We start from the raw sequence: 20552 nt of genomic DNA on the forward strand, positions 1-20552 counted from the left end.
TTCGTAAACACGCTCACTATACAGATCGTGCAATAAATAGCCGTATTTTGGTGTGAAAAATTAGAATTTTCAATGGAATGCGATGTTAGCTGCGGCGTCCTGTTGCTGCGAAAGAGGTTCGCGGGTTCAATTCCTGGCCGCAGCGGTTCCGATGAATGCCTGCTTTTGATGAACCTTGCATGCTTCCTGTTCTCTCTCCGCTATACATTGTCACTCAAGCTTTGGTTTGCGATGTTAACTAAATGCGATCAACCATTCAGTCTGCGATATGTTATCAGAATTTGCGCTCTTCCAAATTGTGCTTTTCGGTCTCCGTCATAAAAAGAGAGTGAATCGAACGGAATTTATGTTGTAACGCCTCCTTATCGCGCTGATGTGCTACGTGCCGCCGACCGTTTCGTTTGCAGGAATGTATGGCATTCTTATCGCCATTTCCTTAGTCCGAGAATAGCATGGGACGCTGCGACCTTGCTCTGAGCGCTCGACAAATATATACTACATACGCTGCAATCTAGATATGCGGGACTCCCCCCCGCCCGCTCGGTTGCGTATACGTGATAGGATCAGAGCGTATACGCTGGCGCCTCGGCAGCACACCGCCTCGGCAGCACACCGTGCTCGGCAGTCATAGAAAGGGGATAGACGGAAACGCTCACATTCGAGCCATGCTTGCCACCCGTAGGAGCCTCTGCAGTGGAGGTATGCAGGTCTTTATTTGCGTGTCCGTGCTTTTGCTTCACCGTAATGCGTACTAATCATTACTGCGCAGGATAGTAAACGTAACTGACTGTTCTGGATGTAAGTTGTATCTATGCGTAAAAAAAAAAAAAAAAAAGCGCTTTCCGTAATCCCTTTTGTTTCACGTGGCGTTAGAAGTGGCACGAAAGCGGTGCGTTTACAATTAAGTGGATTGGCAGTAGTATTCTAGTGTTCGCACGCATCTAATTGATTGTGCGTTGCCAGAAGCTCACTCTGGGTTGTCAGTTTCGATTTTTTTTTAATAGCTATTAGAGCAGCTCTGCGCTGTTTCGCATACAGTCAATAACTCACGCCTCTCGAAAAGGGTGTTTTGCGTAAGCATCTTTCGAGGTTGGAATTGCAAATGTTACATGTTTCGTAACATCAGATTTTCGTGGCTGTAAGTTTCGCCTAGATGAATAACTTGCAGCGCACGATAACGAGACAAACTGAGACACACGGATATACGCATGCACCGCTGACTTTCAACTGTGAGCATCGTATGTGTATTTGGGTCTCACTCTGTCTCCTTATCGTGCAGTGGAAGTAATCCACCATGAGCGAAATAGCAGCTCGCCAAACGGTATTTATCGCCATTACAGGTGAGGGCACTGATCGAAACTGTAAACGCATGTGTATTTTGCGTAATTACGGGGTCATCTGCGGAATTTCGCGAAATCTATATTGTACGCGCTTGTTTGTGCTTGTGGGCAACATATATAATTGTTAATTGAACACCTCGATAAAATTGGCAGAAATAATTCTGCAACGACGTCATTACTGTTACTATATATATGTCAAAGTAAAACGCCCTTGTACACCCTTTAAGGCGTAACCTGCGAAATGTGAATTTTATACAGCCCTGAGTGCCTTGAAGTCTGCACTATAGGCGTTATCATCATGCTATACGCCGTATTTAAAAGCCGTCAAAAATAAGGATGCGCCAAGGGCGTTTCGTACGGCATTTTACCATTAAGGGTGTCAAGCAGCGCCCTGCCAATCGTGTACTGTCAAGTGACTTTCAAGCTCTCTGCGGTTCTCGGACGCCAGTGCCATTTTGCGGTCACATGCGATATTGGATACGGCCTGTCGGCCCATGTACCGCAGGAATCTGTTCGAACCCCTATATATATGTTAGAAAAGAAAATGTGCTGTGCATTGGGGTCTCGGTTACCGGTAGACTTGAACGACTGGCGGAACACGCCCGTCCATCCAAACAGCGCACTCAGGCGTGTATGCTGAGCAGAAAGGCTTCCGTTCGGGTAACACTGAACGGCAAGCCTGAAGAGTCGCCACTACCCTCTCTTCCTGTTTTGACTGGTTCGAAGGCATGAGAAGCCCTGCGCTTTGAGCGCGGAAGGCAGCCATCATCGGTTCGGCATTGAAGCGAACTGCCGAACACGTTCGTTTTTTACGCGTCATGTAGTGCACCATTCGGCGTCTCTGATGAACCGCCCGGTGTGCTTTGACCGTGCATCAAGGGCCCATCGCTTGACTTTTCAATGTCGTCCACAATCCATAGGACTCAATTAGCTGCTTTTGACTAAACGGAATAATGATGCCTTGGTACGTTTACTGTACGTAGTAATCGTAAAAGTAAGAAAGCATAAAAAATGCTTGCCTTTCTGTAGTTTATTAGTATAAATTAAAGTTGCCCCGGGGCCTATCACTATGGTCCAGTATTGTAAGGAACGGCGTTCCTGGAACTAGTTCCTTTTGGGAGGAGCGGAGGAACGCCACCGTTCCTTTAAGGGTCGGTGGAACTGTAACGGTAACCCGTTAGGTTTACGATGGAACGGTAGAGGGAACGGCTTCTGTAAACATTCCACGGCATTGAACAGACGCACGCACGTACGCAGCACATCATGCAGTGTGCATGGACGACCGCGTGAGTCGCAAAAAACTAACGCTTGCCTGTCACGTCACTATGGTGCATTTTCTTTCCTGAGTTCTCCATTATATTTTTTTAATGACTAGGCTTCAACATTGTCACGTGACGCTCCCTCCTGCAGTTTCATTCCTTCATGCCGGCCTGTCGGACACTAACATCGAGATGTAACTCTTGCCGAGTTCAAACAAGGGTCTTTACTAAATTACGAGTATGTATTCTGGACATTTTCCCCCACTTATACTGCGATATTGAATCAGCATTCATTAAACGCCTATGTATTGTTCCTTTCGATGCGGTTTCTTGTGCAAGAAATTTAATTATATCCTCCTGAGACCCCTTGTACAACATTGAACATTGCCTTCAACTTTTTTTTTTTTTCGAAATTCACTCGGAAGTGATTACCCAAAATATTCACTCTGGGTGTGAAGTACGGTGCATGTGTAACTGTATAAAGGAGTGGTTTATTCATATTCTCGTCATCCGCTTTCGAGAAATTTGACAATAAATTGGTCTTGACCTCGGTGTCGTCCCAAACGGCCGAAAGTAACTCCGAGGCGTGTTTCGAAGTCACCGAGATTGCGTGAAAATACCGGACGTGGCAGTAACATGGCAATGTACTACACGTAGCTCCATCTTCATATATGTCAGCGTTTAAACAATGAAATAGTTTTTACCACAGCTAACATGAAGAGATGGAGATAGTTATTTTTTTTTCACGTACATGGAGACAGAGCTTTGGCATTTATCCGTGGTATTCAAATTTTAAACATTGTTTTTCACGTTCATGACATAACAGTAGACAATAAAAACCACCTTGTAGAGCGATTATGGCACATTTTTGTGTTCGGGTCTCAGGATCCGAGGATATCGGTGCATGTGAGTAACTTTCTATTTGCAGATCTGAAGCGCGTATCCTGACTGCGCATTTGAAGACCGAAGTGTAAAGTGCCATATGTTGCACTTGTAATAGATGAGCACCAAAGTTGCAGTTAGACATGTCTGGAGTATGTCCGGTGCTGCCTGAAAAAAATTCGCCTAGAAGCGTTTCTTTAGATCTTTTTTATCCAGATAAATCGCTGCCGGAGATGTTCAAATTCGTATAATATACGTAGTTCGATGCGAGTTTTAAATTGCTCACTTTCTTTCGCATCAGGATTATCCGGCACCGTATTTTAATTAAAAAAAATCAAATGTAACGTTAATGTAACGAGTACGTTCCAATGTTAGAAGGTTAACTGGGAAAGCGTTCCTTTCGCATTAAATAACTTGTAACGGGAACTCTTTCCAAGATTGGGAAGGAACGAGGAACGAGCTCTCGTTCCTGATTTAGAGGAACGTGTACAGCACTGCTATGCTCCTTCCTTGCCAATGGACCAAGCTACAACCATATAATTTTCCAGTGCTATCGCTGCAGCACGCATTTGTAACGTAAACGCGCTGACTCTCACGAATTCAGTCACTCACGTAACACACACCTTGAAGGGCGCTTGCTGTGTCAGAACTCCAAAGTGGGGATAGAGTTAAGATACTGCCAGTGCAGTTACATGGTTCTGCTTTAGATCGCGTGCTTGCCTTAAAATAGCCCAACTGACTGCGTAGGCACTAGAGCAAAATTAAAAGGAAAACATAATTCAAACACTCGGTCCGTCTCCTCGGTCGATTATTAACGTACTTTCGGGTATAGTTTCACTTTAGTGGTATGCAATCACCAGCGCACGCCACTTGCACCGAAAGCGATAGCCGCCGCATCATCTCACTGCTCGTCTGTTTCTCCGACGGCATATGCGCTGCCGGGTCTTCACATCAGATTGCCCGACTTGGGATGCCCTCCTCCCACGTCACGTCGATTGCCGCCCCGCCCGGCAAGTTTCATATGCACCCCCATCCACGTGCGCGCACGTGGCGGGTACTTCCTCCCCCTTTTTTCCCCCCGCCAAGTTTCGCGCGCGTTGACCGATCGCGCATTCCAGGCAGTGCGCGGTTGCACGGGCCTGTCACGCGCTCGCCGTGCTCTGCATGCCCTAGCCCCGCGCAGCAGCAGCCGCGCAGGTTCTCCGCGGCCACTGCTTATCTCTGTCTGGCATCCGGTATAACTCGAGGCGTGGGCCCTCTCTATCAATAGCCCAGCCTATCGCAACGGTTTTGGCGACCCGCGCACGCTGGCTTCGTGCCTCGCCGGTGTCGTCATCGCGGCCTCTTTGAATCGCCGATCGTCGCAGCTCCTTTTGGGCACGCTGTGAGTAGTACGACACTGTCGGGCTGGGCGTCGATTTGTCAGTCTTCGCTTTCGCGAGCGCCGCGGCGTAGGAAGTGTAGCCCGTCCCTCGGTTGTTGTTGATCTCGAGCCCGACTGCCTGTTTGCAGATCGCGCGGAACAAACGACCATGGCGGCGCAAGTGGAGCCCCCGAAGCCGCACCAGGTGTACGCCGTCCACGCCAACACCCTGCTCGAGCATCTCAGCACTCTGGACGTAAACCAGTCGGCGTCGTTCGTCCGACTGACTGGAATCATCTGCACCATCGGTGAGCGCGCGCATTTGCATTTCTGACCGCAAAAGTGGCCGAGCTCCAGCTGCCGCTGCTTCGAAACGATGTTGGGCCACGCCCACGCTCCCTTGCAGAGAAGCTCGATTCAGGTTATTAGTATGCCGCTTTCGATTTATTTGAGATTATTGAACGGATCACAGTTGAATAAAAAAAAAAAGTTGGCAGTGGCTATTCTCCCGGCTGCCGGGAGAGTTTCTGCAACGAATTTCTGCCGGCACTCACCTCCTATTGGCTCTCGGAAGGTCAGGGTAGGTTAGGTTAGATTAGGTGAGATTAGTTTGGGTTATGTTAGGTTAGGGCGCACCTGCAGGCCGTTTTTCCCGGCAGTGTTTCCCGGCAGTTTGTCATGTGACTTCCGGGCGCCAATAGGAGGCGAGTGTCGGGAGAAATTAGTTTCAGAAATTCTGCCGGCTGCCGGGAGAATACTCACCCGCTTACACCCAAAAAAGTTCACCGACGATTACGATACTAGCTAATGGAAAATTTGAACGCACCTCTACACTTGTTTTCATTTCGCGATGTATTGGCTGGCGCCGACAGCTTGTCTTGTGCGGCACGTTGCAAACGTAGCGAAGTGTGGCGCGACTGCCTCGCTGATTGGGAGATCACGAGACAGCGCGGAGTTGACGCGTGTGTGCGATTCACAGCAGCCGCCGCAGACAGACCCCCGCCAATGCTGCGCTTTGTTTCCATACAGACGACGTGCGCTACTCTGGCGCCATCTCGTAGCCATCGTCGCCGCAAAGCCTGTCTTGCGTGGCACTACACATTTCTTCTCCCGCTTTCGCCATACCCTCCTCCTCGCGCTCTCTTCGCTATGCCGTTTTTCATATCCCGCTGCGCTTCGCGTTCGCTTTCATCCTTCGCTGTGTGCGTTCGCTTCGTTACAAGGGACAACACTGACGCTCGCCGCAGGAACGGAAGAGCTGTGCTCTAAAATGTAGAGGTAGTTGTGGTGAGCCCGAATTCTGCTAACCCTGTAGCGTTTGTGATTTGGGGTTTCGAGCAGTTGCGTTCGTTTCTGCAAATGTCGCTTCACCTGCCAGCATTTCTGTAATGCGGAAAAGTTCGCAACATGAAGATTTCAGTAGTTGCTGTAATAGCACTGCATTTGCAGAGATGGTTGAGCCAAGCTGCTCTGTTGGAACGCACTTGGGAACAGAAGATGCTTTCAACAGTTGCATACATGCGCTCTTGCGACGTTGCCTCAATGACAACAATGGGAATTTTTCTCTCTGTGTGTCTGCCTCTTCCCCACCATAGCCCCTTGCTGCATTAGGGTAGTTGAAAATCATTTCATCACATTTCTTGCATCTTCAGAATCATGAGAAGCTTACCACTGCAAAATGGATTAAGAATTTTTTGCTCTTCAGCAAGTTTTATCACGTTTACACACTGTAGACACCAGCGAGAACTCTCTGCATCGGATATCGGAACATCAACTATTTCATGTCTAGCATGCTTGGAAAGCACCTATCCAGCTACTTTAAAAATATACCTGATGCAAAACATTGTGAAAAACAATGGAAGTGAGCCTGCAACGTAACGTTCTGACACCAAGAGTAAACACCCAGCTGCCTTCCAACTTGTTTTACTAAAACATGTTACGCATATTAAAATTTGCTGCACAGGTTCAATCAGAAGTGTTTCAAGATGTATGCGGCACATTTTAAATATTATTTTCATGAGTGCTATTGCTTATGATTCGCTACTACTATCTCGGCGTGCAAAATTGTGTGCACACATTGCTTGGTGTGCAAAACTGTGCCTGTGTGGCTGTTGCACTGTGCTGTCAAGCATGATATCGCAAGCTTAATCTAAAGCAATAAAAGTATGAACCATTCTTTTACTTTGTTATCATGTTGCATGAGTGATTTTGCTGGAAAGTTCAGCTCATTCAAACTTAAATTGTCGAGAGTGCATCACTATTTCACCAGTTCCTAGCTCTGCTAAAGGGCATGCCACTGGAAGCCAATAAACCTACCAGTGATGCACGTTTATCAGCATGTGCACGTCTTCCAAACGTTCCAAATATGAAGGACTTTACAGCTGTCTACCCCTAGGCTGTTTAGGCGAAAGGTTGCGACTTAATTGACAGCATGTTGCGCAGCTGTTTTGTAGAGCAAGTTCACAGTATTTTACGCATGGTATCGCTACGTCTATATTGCTGTGTGGAGTGACCTCGTAATTGTGCCTGAAATGCTCCACGTAGCTTCTGACTTCGCCTAACTTCGCGAGACCCTTTGTACAGTATTGCACATTGCTTTGAATGCGTTTCAAAATTAACTTGGAAGCGCTTACATAAAATATTTGTGCCAGATATGAAGACAGATGCTTGAAGAACTGCATGGAAGTGGTTTAACCATGTTCTTTCTGTCAGTGATTGAGAAAATGTGATATAGACCACTGTGCGATCAGACTATAAAAGCACCCATAAAGAGACTTTTGAATACTGCGTGGTGGTACAAAAATCTTAAGATGTGTCATCAGCATGCTGACCCACTAGGTGATGGTCTAGCTTCATCTGTGTTTTGGCAAAAACAATAGCAGTTTTACTATAACAAACATAAGAAGCCAGTTAATTTTGTCCATATACAGTCAGCCGCAAAAAGTTTATAGGGCACAGGTTTGACAAGCTTGAATTTTAGCTTTAAGGCTAGCAGCTCCTAATTTATTGAGTCACTGTTAAGGTGACAAAGGCTGCTACAGTCTGAGATTGAGTTTGAATCCCGCTGCCAGACACGCTTCACTTTTTTTTTTTCTGAATGTGAATCTACTCGGCAAGAACACAACCAGTGACCGACCGCCCCAGGCGAAGCAGTGGAATGGTAGACGAAGAAAGCTTTGCTTTAAAGGGACAGGATGGTTGAAAAGTGTTCCGCATTATTACACATGCACAGGCACGTACATTTAAAACAGTGTAGGCTGCAAATAAATTTACTGCTTAAGTGAGTATGATGGTATACCTTATGGGAAAAAAAAAGGTAAGGTGAAGAATCTTTCAACAAGCTGCTATAGATGAAAGGGCCAAGTTAGTTTTTACGACTGTTACACTTGCTCTTGAATTATGGCTGGAAAGAATAAAGCCGTGTTTCAACTTGGAACTGGCTCGCTGTCAGGTGCTCAAATTTTGCTTAAAGGACCAACATCAAATTTTTATTGACCCCATTATTTTTAGTTCAATGGAAAGCGTACCTGTTAGTGTCCAATCCTGCAGTGGTAACTCGGAAAGCATTGTGGAATATTTTAATCTAAAATTTTCTGTTTGCAGTCGCGATCAGGTTTGTGAAGTCATGCTGAAAACATGTTGAAAACAGGGTTAGGTGAGCGTGACAGCAATTTTACGCCGGCAGTAGTGGGAAGCTGACAAGTGCGACGCTAGCTGTAAGAAATGAATCAAAGCGAAGCTTTCTTTGCCTCTTCAACTTTTTCACTGCTGCTGTCGCTGTCTTGCACGCCACATGGGGAGGTGGTGGTTGAGAGCGTGCACATACATAGGAGTGTGGCAGAGAGGAAAGGCAATGTTTGGACCGTTTCATCGCATTGCCACAATGCCCTCTGGAGCTCCCTCGGCGTCGCTGCAATACCCTCTTGACTGTAGTAATTATCCGAGATCCCCCGCAAAATCTGCAGCACTTACCTTCATACTAACGTGCAACAGCCCAGAAGGGAGGTAGATAGAATGGTAGAGAGGAGGTAGGGAGACGAGGCAGAGAATGGGTAGAACAGATGCATTCAAGAAATGAGTGAATTGTTACTCTTCACTCGCAGCTCGCATACATGGGGGGAAGGCGGATAAGGGAAAAAGTGGCGTAAGAAGGCAAGAAAACACTATACTAGACACGACAGATTATTGCAGCCTATACTGGCTGCAATTCGTATGGTGCACTTAATAACAACCAACTTGCATACAGTAATCAGCAGCTACGCGGCCAGCATCAGGCTCTAGTACCAAGGCTTCACTGCAAAGTGGCGCAACATATTATTTGTCGCAACTTTCTGTGCCAATTTCAGAACAAATCAAGCTTTATTTGTTTTCAATTTACAGAAAAATAGATGGACAAGGTTGATAGAAAAGCCACGACAAATGGCTGCAGGAGTTCTCTGCGACTTCCTACAACTTTGGCAACAGCATAGAGCAAAGAAACATGAAATTTGTGCACAGAAGCAAAATCGTAAAGGATCTATACAACTGATGGAAGAAAAAATCGCTAGAACAAGAATACAGAGCTTAATTACAACCTGGGAGATCAGATATAAACCAAAATTGGTGGTTTCAGATGTCTGCAACGAAAGAAAAAAAGAATCGTATTTAAATTGCAAACAGCATGCTTGTTTCTATCACTATAAATTAGTCTTAATTTTCATCAAAATCTAGTGTCGTGGCACATTCTGGGTTGATCTTGATCCACCATTTTATAGTAGCTGATTAGAACTCTGGGGGCACTTTGACATTTATATCAGTGCACTTGTGGTGGCGCTCCAATATGAGTTGTTCTGCGCAGGTCCCGCATCAAGAGATGTGAAGATGTTGGTGAACATGATGAAGGCCGGCATGAATGTTGCCAGGTTGAACTTCTCACACGGTACTCACGAGGTATGAATGGATCTTTCACAGAGAACTACGGAAACGCAGTGTGCGCTATGCCTTCAGCTCATCATTGCTATTTTGCACATACTAGTACAATGCCATGGTCAGTGCATGCAGCTTCTGATGATTGACAGCACCACATGTTAGCGTAAACCTTTCTTTATTGGCCACATGTAGGTTGAGCCATGCAGTTGCATGCTAGTTAAGCATATTTCAGTAATCATAATTTATTAGAATGAGCTGCTTATTCATCAGTACTGTCGTTGATACCATCTTGTGCAATAAAAGTGCGTACTGTCATGCACACATGGTTTTACGTTTGTTGGTGATTGTTTTTTACTAGATTATCACTGATGTCAAGTTATTGTTTGGTGCAGGATATGCCTACTGTATCTAAAATTTTTGAATGTTGTTGCTGATTCTTGAACGAAAGAGTCTTGTCTAATGAGATCACGTATGATGCAAGCATTGTTTCACATTTCTTTGATGTATGAAAGCACCGGCACTTAATCTGGAACATATGTTGATACAGTTAAACCTGCTTATAACGAACCTTCATATAACGAATTCCTGGATATAACGAAGTTTTCTATTCCCCGCCGTTACTTCATAGCACATGTATTCGAGACCTCTACGTAACGAAGTGGCAGCGGGAGACCCCCTCGAAATAACAAATTTTTTCCCGCCGACAACCTAGAGATTTCACCCCAAATTTTGTCATTTTTGCGTGAGCAGCAACCGGAAGCACCTTCTCCGCCGCGACGGAATGCGAAGCGAGCGCACGTGTGCGTGCGTGCATGTGCGAGGCGGCCCTGCATCCCTCGACCCGGCGATCTTGCCGCCGCGGGCGTGACCTTTCCCCCTCCCTTCATTCAAATCTGATCCTGCCGCTTGCTGGAGCTGGCCTAGCCCGCCAAGCCGGCACTCTCCTTTTCCAGTTGATGTTGCCGACGCGCTCGCAGACGCTGTGACACATTGCACTCGATGAGCGCGGATACGCGCTGTCAAACGCTGTCGGCGTGTGGAAGCACCGCTGCAGAAGCGAGCGAAGTGACCTTCGTGCTGTTGTCTATCGCTTCAACGCAAGCTGAGCGCCGAGAATACACAGCACGCACAAAGCTACGAGCCGCCGCCGCCGCACCTACACTGCCTAGACTCTGCCCCAACGCAGATCGCTTTCAAGATACGGCCCGCGCGGCCCGCCGCGCAGTACGCAGTTGATGCCAGAGTACAGTACAACGCCGCCCACTATCCCTCCCCCTCGCTCCCTCGCCGGTGCCTCGAACGCAACTGAAAGAAGGCGCGCTTCCTCCCTGCTTTTCTTTCTTGCGCGCTCGAGATTTAGACGCCGTCATCGGCTCGCACATACAGCATGCGGCGCGCGGCGACTGCGTTATCGCCCTTGGACATTATACGGAACGTCTATGAGCCAAAACCAATTTTAGGGCCACAACGCGTCATAGACACCATCTTTAGATAGCCATACTTTTGCTGGCGGAAACCCAAAATACGTCATAGTTGTCGCCCCCGGCACTTTGGGCGGCCAATGCCATCGTCAAGCCACCAAGCCAAGCGACATGAAAACTCAAAATGGCCGCTCGGGCCGGGGCGCGGTGGCAGTTCGCAGCGTATGATGCGAGAACGGTCCCACAGTTGCGGCGCAACAGCGGGGTTACCAATGCATTGGGTTCTATAGGTGCTGTGCCGGGACCGGCCGAAAACGACGTAACAGCCGGGAAAACGCAGCACCCGGGAACGTAACAGCGGCGTTCTACTGTAACACTATACGACGCTACGACGCCATCGTGGCGCTCGCTCTTCGTTTCCGATGCCTCGCGCTTGTGCGAAACGACACGCGTCAACGCTTACAGTATGTGACATTCCAAGGATGAGTGCTTCGACGAAAACGGAAAACGGGTGTGCGTTACAATCGAGGGCGCGTTGGAATCGAGTAAATACTGTTAGCATTTTTTTTTCGAATTTTCGTGCCAAACCTGCATATAACGAAATCCTCTTTATAACGAAGTTTTTTGGGAATTTGTCAATTATATCGTTGACTACATGGAAACTTGTCTTACGCGCTTTGCAGATAATGGTAGTGATGTGTGCACACTTTGGACCGTGTTTACTACAATGTGCAGGCATTGCATAGATACATTCATACCCACTAAAACTAAGAAAGTCAATAAAAGTACGCCTTGGATGACGCGTGCAATAGTACAACTAAAGAGCAAAATTAAACAAGTAAAAAAGAAGCATCCACGCACGGTCGCTATCACGGAACTACAAAAAAAGCTGTCATGCGCCGTGCGTGATTCAAAAAATTTTTATTTTTCCACAACATTGCCCAACTTTATAAAGAACGCACCGGATAAGTTTTGGGGATACCTTGGCGATAGCAAGAAGACTGTTACGGAAATTGCAGTTAATGGAACCATTCTTAACGACTTGAATGCCATCGCACAACAGTTTAACAATTATTTTCATAGCGTATTCTCCCGTCAATGCTCAGGGCCATCTTTGAGTTCTGCAGTGTTTGAAGAGCATGAGGCGGACTTTATATCTTACCATGGCATTGTATCTATGTTACTCAATTTAAAAACCAAAACAACTCCTGGCCCTGACAACCTCCCGAATGTGTTTCTTAGGCGATACGCCGAAACTGTTGCTAAGTTCTTAGTTGTATTGTTCAGAGCATCTTTGTTATGCGCGAAAGTGCCTGAAGGTTGGAAGATGGCTCGAGTCATTCCGGTCTTTAAGAAAGGCGATCGATTGTTGCTCGAGAATTACCGCCCCATATCATTAACGTCGTCTTGCTGCAAACTTTTCGAGCATATAATCGCAACTCGCATTACTGAATTCTTAGATCGACACTCCATACTATCAAGTGCTCAACATGGCTTCAGGAAAGGCTGTTCCACTACTACACAATTGGTAACAATTATTGATTCCATTGCCAAAGCTTTGGATGCCAACGGTCAAATTGATGCTGTGTTTTTGGACTTCAGTAAAGCCTTCGATAGGGTAATTCACAAAAAGCTAATTCTAAAATTAAGGAACATTAACCTTCCGGACATCATAATTACCTGGATTACAGACTATCTGGAATAATCGCCAACAGTATGTTTCAGTTGACGATCACAACTCGGGATATCTGCCAGTCACTTCAGGCGTTCCCCAGGGCAGTGTCCTGGGTCCATTGCTCTTTCTTTTATATATTAATGACATTGTTACCATCGTCAAACCTGGAACACAAATAAGGTAGGCTGTTTGCAGATGACTGCGTTGTATTTCGTACAATTAAGTCCATGGATGATCAGAAGGAACTTAACTCTAGCTTGAATAATATATTTTTGTGGTGCGAAGAATGGGGCATGGCTGCAAACGTAGATAAAACTGTCTCTCTTCGCATAACCCATAAAAAGAATCCCCTGGAGTACGCGTATAAAATGGGATCTGTTCCACTAAAGCAAGTTGAGAGCTACAAATACCTTGGCGTAACGTTCACTAATAATTTTTCCTGGAACCTTCACATTGACAACACATGTTCTTCTGCCTTTCGGAAGCTAACTTATCTGCGACACAAACTAAGAAACGCCCCCTCAAACGTTAAGCCACTCACTTATCTAACTTATATCCGGCCAAAACTTGAATATGCTTGCGTTGCATGGGATCCCTATACTAAAGTCAATGTTAACAAACTTGAGAGAATACAGAGAAAATCTGTTCGTTTTATTTACTCCAAGTTCAAAAGATCGGATTCGCCCTCAGAGTTGATGTTGGCTAACGACATTCCTTCGCTTGAACAAAGAAGACGGAAACACAGGCTAGATTTTTTACATAATCTAATTAATCACAAATTGGCTCTGGACCCTTCACTATATGTGAGTCTTCTCTCCACAAGGTATACACGATACCATCGACCGGATACACTGACACCTATCTATGCTAGGACAGACAGCTACAAGTTCTCCTTCTTCCCCCGGACTATTTCTGAATGGAATTCGCTGCCCGCCCCTTACAACATGTGAATGCGTTGTAAGTTCTTTTATATTGTTTTATTGTTTGTTTTGTTTTTTTTGTTTTTGCATAGAACGTGTTCTCCTTGCTGTTGAATGAGCAAGGCAAGTCGTTGACTGTGAAACTCCCTTGCCTTTGGTGCGCAATACCCTAGCCTTTTTTTTTTCTTTTTACATCGTTCTGTTAATTGCACCATAGATTGATTAGGGTATTGCGTTTTTGATCTTTTCACGAAGTGTTTCTGTGAGCAATATATAATTGTAAAGTCTATATATATATATATATGTATATATATGTGTCTATACATAATGTGTGTGTGTGTGTATATATTATACTGTATATGTCTTGTATTCAATGTCTGCCCGTCCTGCAAGGACCACAATGTGGTCTGCAGTATGTACTAAATAACCCGCCGGGGTGGCTCAGTCAGCTAAGGCGTTGCGCTGCTGAGCATGAGATCGCGGGATCGAATCCCGGCCGCGGCGGCCGCATTTCGATGGAGGCGAAATGCAAAAACGCCCGTGTGCTTGCTGTAGTGCACGTTAAAGAACCCCAGGTGGTCAAAATTAATCCGGAGCCCTCCACTACGGCGTGCCTCATAATCAGAACTGGTTTTGGCACGTAAAACCCCAGAAAGAAGAAAGAAGTATGTACTAAATAAATAAAATAAATAAATATCCAGGTTTAACTGTACATCTATAAATAGAGACAGACTTGAGCCATGAATCCAGATTCAAACGACCGATGAACGTGTTTCGTGCTGTCATTGTCTTTTGAGTATTGCTTTCTTTTCTGGGCACAAGTTTGCTCAATAAATTTAGGTTCCTTATTCACACTTTTTGGTAGTGCTTTATTCTTCACTGGCACTTCAGCAAGACAGTATTTTATTAACTTTCGTTACTGCGCCTATTGAAATTGATCAGTTTGATTGACAGTTTTTCTACGCGTTGTTAAACATTTCTGTTGGAATTCTTCTAGCAACATCATGCACCGCTGAAATACCTTAACTATTTGCAAGATTTGACAATTCTGGGTAGGCTAAAGAGTCTGGAAAAACAAAGCTTTGACTGGAGGTATTGTTGAAACTAGCCTCCAGTGCTGCTCACAATTCTTAAATAAGAGACTCAATTTGTGCTTTGGTTGACGCGGCAAGGTAACGTTTAAATGAAAGCAGCAGTGGAGACACAGAAGCTTCTCTCGGGTTGTCAATTGTTCGTTCTGACGTATATGCTGTTTTAATGATGTATAAAACAATGGTAGATGCTCATGAGTATATGTTTGATTGTGTTTGACTAATATCAAGTACAATTTTATTTTCCCCACTGTAGGGTTGATTTTATCCATCAGTGCTTAGACAGCATATTTACAATTGTTAAGAGCAATCATTCCAGTCGTGTAGGATTTCACTTGCACAAGAGAGCACGCAACCGATTTCAGACTGACTTTCGACCGAAGCTTGACTAGCTGTCTTAATATCATGCATTTTGAACACTGCCTGTGCAAGTGCCCTTATCTATTACTGTACAATATTGTGCAACACTCCACATTACTGTACATCACTGTACAGGAACTGAACAAAGCATGTGACTCCAGTGCAAGTTGAACGCACACTAGACCACCTTGCTTGCACAGAAAAGCTGATTGAATGCAATAATCAAATATGAGGATGCTTCTGCATGCTCCCTGACCTGACAATCATTGCTTCGCGAGCCCTAAAAAATGCAGTAAACAAACCAGGTGCCCTGCTGCAATGAATACAAACAAACGCTCCCTAACTTACCCGTTTTCACATTTGTGAGGCTATTGCTTTCCTGCATAGCATGGGAATCGCTGACTAGTACTGACGCCAACAAATCTTCATTTCTTTTTTTTTGACCTGACTAGTAGTGAATAGGAATCAGGTGCATACTTTGTATATATTTTTTTCTTTTTTGCTCTCAGTACTTATACTAAAAATAGGAAATGAGCACTGTATTCGCTTTCCTTGAGGTGGTGCTTTGAAGTTTCACATAAGAATTCGGAGATATTGTCAGAGCAATTGTTACTGTCGTATATTCATTCAAAACAGCAGTGATCAGGCTATAATTTTATGTATCGTAATACACGTTGCGACTACTGCATCTTGAAATAAAATGTTAAAACATAAGAACCCTCAAAATGAAAACATTTCTAGTGATAATGAAAGAGTTCGTAGTGCTACTCTTGCAAGTTTACTGATAACTTTGACATTAATTTGTTGGGTAATGCATCGGGTAGTCGCACCTTGAAAGTGTGATTATGCCTGCAGTCGTGGCCTTTTTTTGTCACTGAGCTTGGACATGCACGAAGCTAATCTGTGATACCCAAGATTTTACTCATTTAGTGCCCATTGTAATTGTTGGGTGTGTTATACAATTTCTCTTACTTTTCTCACCAGTACCACGAGGGCACCATCAAGAATATTCGTGAAGCAGAGCGCTTGCTGAACGAAGAAATCAAGCCGGATTCTCGCCACACTGCCATTGCCCTGGACACCAAGGGCCCAGAGATTCGCACGGGCCTTCTGCTGGGCGTAAGCTGCACCTCCTTTTTGTCTCGTCATGAGCCCAGGTTGCAGCTTTTGACTTGTCGTAAAATATGCTAGTGGCAAATAATGTAACTGAGGCTGCATTTTGTAATGGTCCATTTCATTTTCCATTCTTTTTTGCCTTTCATCGTTGATTCAGGTGCTTCCATGCCACCAATATTACCAAGATAGTTCACTGCACAAGGAATAACTTAAGGAAAAAAAAAAAAGCGGGGGGGGGGGGGGGGGATGAAATCGATTGTTGCACAGTGCAGGTCCTGGGGCTGTCTATTCTAATCTAATGATCCATTTTGTGCAGCCCCAAGACCCGCATTGTGCACCAATTCATTTAATTTTCCATTGTTCTCACTGACCTGTTGCGACAGCCCTGAGGCCATGGTGTTTCACTGCGCTTGAGGTCTATGGTTCGATCCTGGCCACGGTGGTTGCATTGTGACGGGTGCGGCATGCAAAAACACTTGTGTATCATGCTTTCGGTGCACGTTAAAGAACTCCAGGCGGTTGAAGTTAATCCGGAGCCCTCCATTAAGATGTACTTTGTAACTCACTGTGTGGTTTCGGGATGTTAAACCCCACAATTTAAATTTTAATTTGCAAAGTTATTAATGCTTCTCAGCTGCAGCAAAGTAGCAGCAGGAAGATATGCGGGTGGCCTTCACTGTCCAGTGTCAGCCCATTAAATGCAGACAGCAGACAAATTGGACCTCTTCAATTTGTCGTCCTGGACGGCCCAGGGACTGACCAAGAAGCTTTGTATGCCAAAGTTGATCGACTGAAAGCAGCATCTTAAGCAGTCCTAGGCAGTGAGGGTGACAAATGGAAGATACCCTGTACGTATAGTAATTGCACAGAAGAAAAGAAAGTTGCCAATGTTGGATTTGGGCTGTCCAGTCTCAGTCGGGCGTCACACAGTCACGCTCTAGCCTACACTGCCGGTGTCTCAAAACGGGTAGCTGGCCTGCGCTAATGGGGCATTGCATGGAGGCTAAGCTGGTCCACACCATTGTCTGAACTTTCTAAACGAGAGTTGCTTTCTTGCTGATGAGTATAAGGTCGGGGAGGTTGGAGGAATAGAATAAGGAAGCTTATTAAATGCGTAAGCATTTCTATGCCTACCCAACGAGAAAAACCGTTCGTGCGTCATAAAAGACGAATCGCTTTAAAGAAATGTATAAAACAAAATAAATTCGAAAGGAAAAACATGTTGGCGGTGGTAAGTTTCGAACCTATGACCTCACGCTCAGAAGCCGAGCGTCATGCCCACTAAGCTAAACACCCCATGCTTGCACAAGGTGAATTATATCTGAACCATATGAATTTGTTCTACCGGCAGTACAAACAAATGTCAAAGGAGAACAGTTTCTGTGAAGGCTTTGTTGAAAGATTCGATAATGGTGGAATAAAAGCTATCTCTAGGAGCACATGTAAAGCCTACTTGAAACATTGTAGACATAAGGAATATTCTGATTTTGCAAAAATTCAATACCAAACACTCGCACATCCCCGGTGGCTTTCGGTGGTCGCGGGATGTGCCTTCCGTTACGGCGTTCTTTCACTGACCTAAATGCCACCGATCTGAGGGTCTGAGGGCTCATGCGTTTCATGCTGCGCAACACCCACACAGCTGCAGTCAACGAGTTAAAGCAGTCAATGAGTTGATAAGGATTGATTAGGGGTTATAGGGGACCCGCCGGGGTGGCTCAGTCAGCTAAGGCGTTGCGCTGCTGAGCACGAGATCGCGCGATCGAATCCCGGCCGCAGCGGCCGCATTTCGATGGAGGCGAAATGCAAAAACGCCCATGTGCTTGCGTTGTAGTGCACATTAAAGAATCCCAGGTGGTCGAAATTAAACCGGAGCCCTCCACTACGGCGTGCCTCATAATCAGAACTGGTTTTGGCACGTAAAACCCCAGAAAGTAAAGAGAAAAAGGTTATAGGGGTCTCATCACGGTTGATAAATGTTCCACGCGGATGGATAGGGTGCTAAGGGCGATAAGGAATTATATATATTGGTCCCAGCAATCCTGATAAGGTTAAGCACTGATAAGGATTGATAAGGGTCAGAGCTTGTCAGAAAGGTTGATATAGATGGATGAGGGTTTACAAGACTCCAATCAATTGTGATAAGGTTGATACCAACCGATAAGGGTTCATAAGGTTGACCTGCTGTCGTCTAGGCATGACAGCTGGAATGCTCGTCTTGTCAGTGTTTCCTTGCGTATGGGCTTTGGCTAATATGCCAAACGTTATGCCATTAACTTGAATGCAGCAAAATGCTAGAGGGACCCACCCCTGTGTCTGCACAAAGCAGACTTGGAATTTCCATCCTAGTTCCTGTATCGAGTACCATATTTACACAATTCTAGCGCACCCTTGAATCTAATGCACACCCAATTGCTGCGAACTTTTTTCTTTTTTTTGTAGTTTTATACATTAAGTTTTGTTTAACAATTGTACATGTCGCCACTTTTGTTAATGTTTTTGAAATGGCTGTTCATGTTTGAATTTTGAATTTATATGCACTGCAATTTTTGTATTGCGATTTGCTTTGTACTTGTATCAATTACTTTTGCATCTGACGTTCCCTTTCGCTGTGTTTGCATTGTAGTGGCTATCTGGGCCCCTGTCAAGCTGTTTATACGGCTTTTAGCTTGGGTAGCCAGCCAGAACTATCTAGTAAATAAAGTGAGTTGAAATTGATATAAAAGTGCACCTGAATGTAACATGCTCCTACTTTAAGAAAAATATAGCATGTCCCCACGTACGCAGTCAGAAAAAAACGACATTCAGAATTTACCTTCACAAAAAGGAAATGTTTTTTTAAAAATGAGCTTCCATAATGAAAGCAGCACATTGTCGCTGCCATTTGCACTTCATTGCCTACAGATACCAAGCACGCAAGGTGATATTCTCGAGCGACCACTTTTAGAGCTACTATCGCATTCATGAGGTTTTATGTGACTCTGCATCGGACTTCTTGAAATATGCGGCCAAAAGCTTTTCTGGAACTCTGTGCAGACAGCGAGCTTGGCACAGTGTTAGAAATGCTGGTGGTCATATACGCTGATGCTTCTGGTGTGGAGTCGTGCAAAATCTTGCGAAAGCGATAGTATCGAAAGTGATCGTAGTCGAGCACAGAATGAACTCGCAGCAATTTAAGAAAATGTGCTCTGCCGCCGTCTAGTGATGGCGATGATGCTGCGTCCGATGGCTCTGACGTTAGGCTGTTACAAATGCCGTGAACACTGTTTTGGTTTTGCATCCAATTGGGAGCCATTTTGTTGGAAAAAAGGTGCGTGTTATCACTTTCACTCAATGCTCATTGGCTAAACCAGCCGTCGGAATGCCAGTCACTTCATTTAGGTGTCTCACAAAAGAGTGATTGAGAATGTGGCCCCATGACACATTTTTTCTGGCCCAGTCAAGTCCTATCGCGTCGCTGAAATTGTTCCTAGTTGGCAGTCAGCTGAATGACAGTTTTTTGTTATGTAGATGTAGTTAGTGTATTGGGTGTACAGAAACCTGTCTTGTGTACTGTTGTGCATGTTGTGAGATGAGATTCCTTAATTCACATAGCACATTAACTTGTAATACATGTATGGTCTGATACATTAACTTCCACTCCGGTTAATTTGATCTTATGGTTAATTCGATTCTGACCAAAGGTCCCGGACACCACTCATGCATTTTTATGGGAGAAAACTTTAATTATTTTGATCATAAAATTGGCCTTTGGCGGATAATTCGAACTTGACTGGTTATCACACACGTGGCCTGACCCCAATGGTGACCACAGTGGTGACTGCAATAGTAACAGCATGCATCTCTTCTCTTTAAATACATACTGCGAACTACTTCTGTGGTCCAACTAAGAGGGGCCTTCACTTCTACAACAGATAAGAACAAAAGACAGCCAAACATTTAAAAGAAATGCAGAAAGCAAATAACATACACTGGGAAAGTATATTTAACAGCTGCAAAAGTGACACTCCAGTTCGTGCAAAAAAATCATTAGCATCAAAGATACTTCCAGGCAATTCACTCCACTCGGATACAGTTTTAGGCAGTGCTTAGGGTACAGGAATGCGTTGAGCACACGTCATCTCCTGTCGAAAACTCCTATTTTCAGCCTGCCCTGGGAAGATTTTCGAGCAGTAACCATAGCTCACCATGTCCGATTACGGTATTTATCGGATTCT

General features: G+C 45.0%; 1 protein-coding gene across 3 annotated transcripts in view; it reads left to right on the plus strand.

Moving 5' to 3' along the window:
- Positions 1-20552, plus strand: part of LOC119455830 (pyruvate kinase PKM) — a 51696-nt gene that overhangs the window by 16115 nt on the left and 15029 nt on the right. Inside the window, exons 1-4 of one of the 3 annotated variants that reach the window (XM_037717309.2) lie at positions 583-699; positions 4994-5152; positions 9682-9773; positions 16204-16338. In XM_037717309.2, coding sequence (XP_037573237.1) covers positions 666-699; positions 4994-5152; positions 9682-9773; positions 16204-16338 — 420 coding nt within the window. In that variant the 5' untranslated portion in view covers positions 583-665. Of the gene's footprint in view, positions 1-582; positions 700-4702; positions 4866-4993; positions 5153-9681; positions 9774-16203; positions 16339-20552 lie in introns of those variants that run through there. The other 2 variants (XM_037717311.2, XM_037717310.2) reach the window with 2 other exon arrangements.

The sequence above is a fragment of the Dermacentor silvarum genome, chromosome 6 (genome assembly GCF_013339745.2).
Source record: "Dermacentor silvarum isolate Dsil-2018 chromosome 6, BIME_Dsil_1.4, whole genome shotgun sequence".
In the NCBI taxonomy this organism is placed as follows: Eukaryota; Metazoa; Arthropoda; class Arachnida; order Ixodida; family Ixodidae; genus Dermacentor; species Dermacentor silvarum.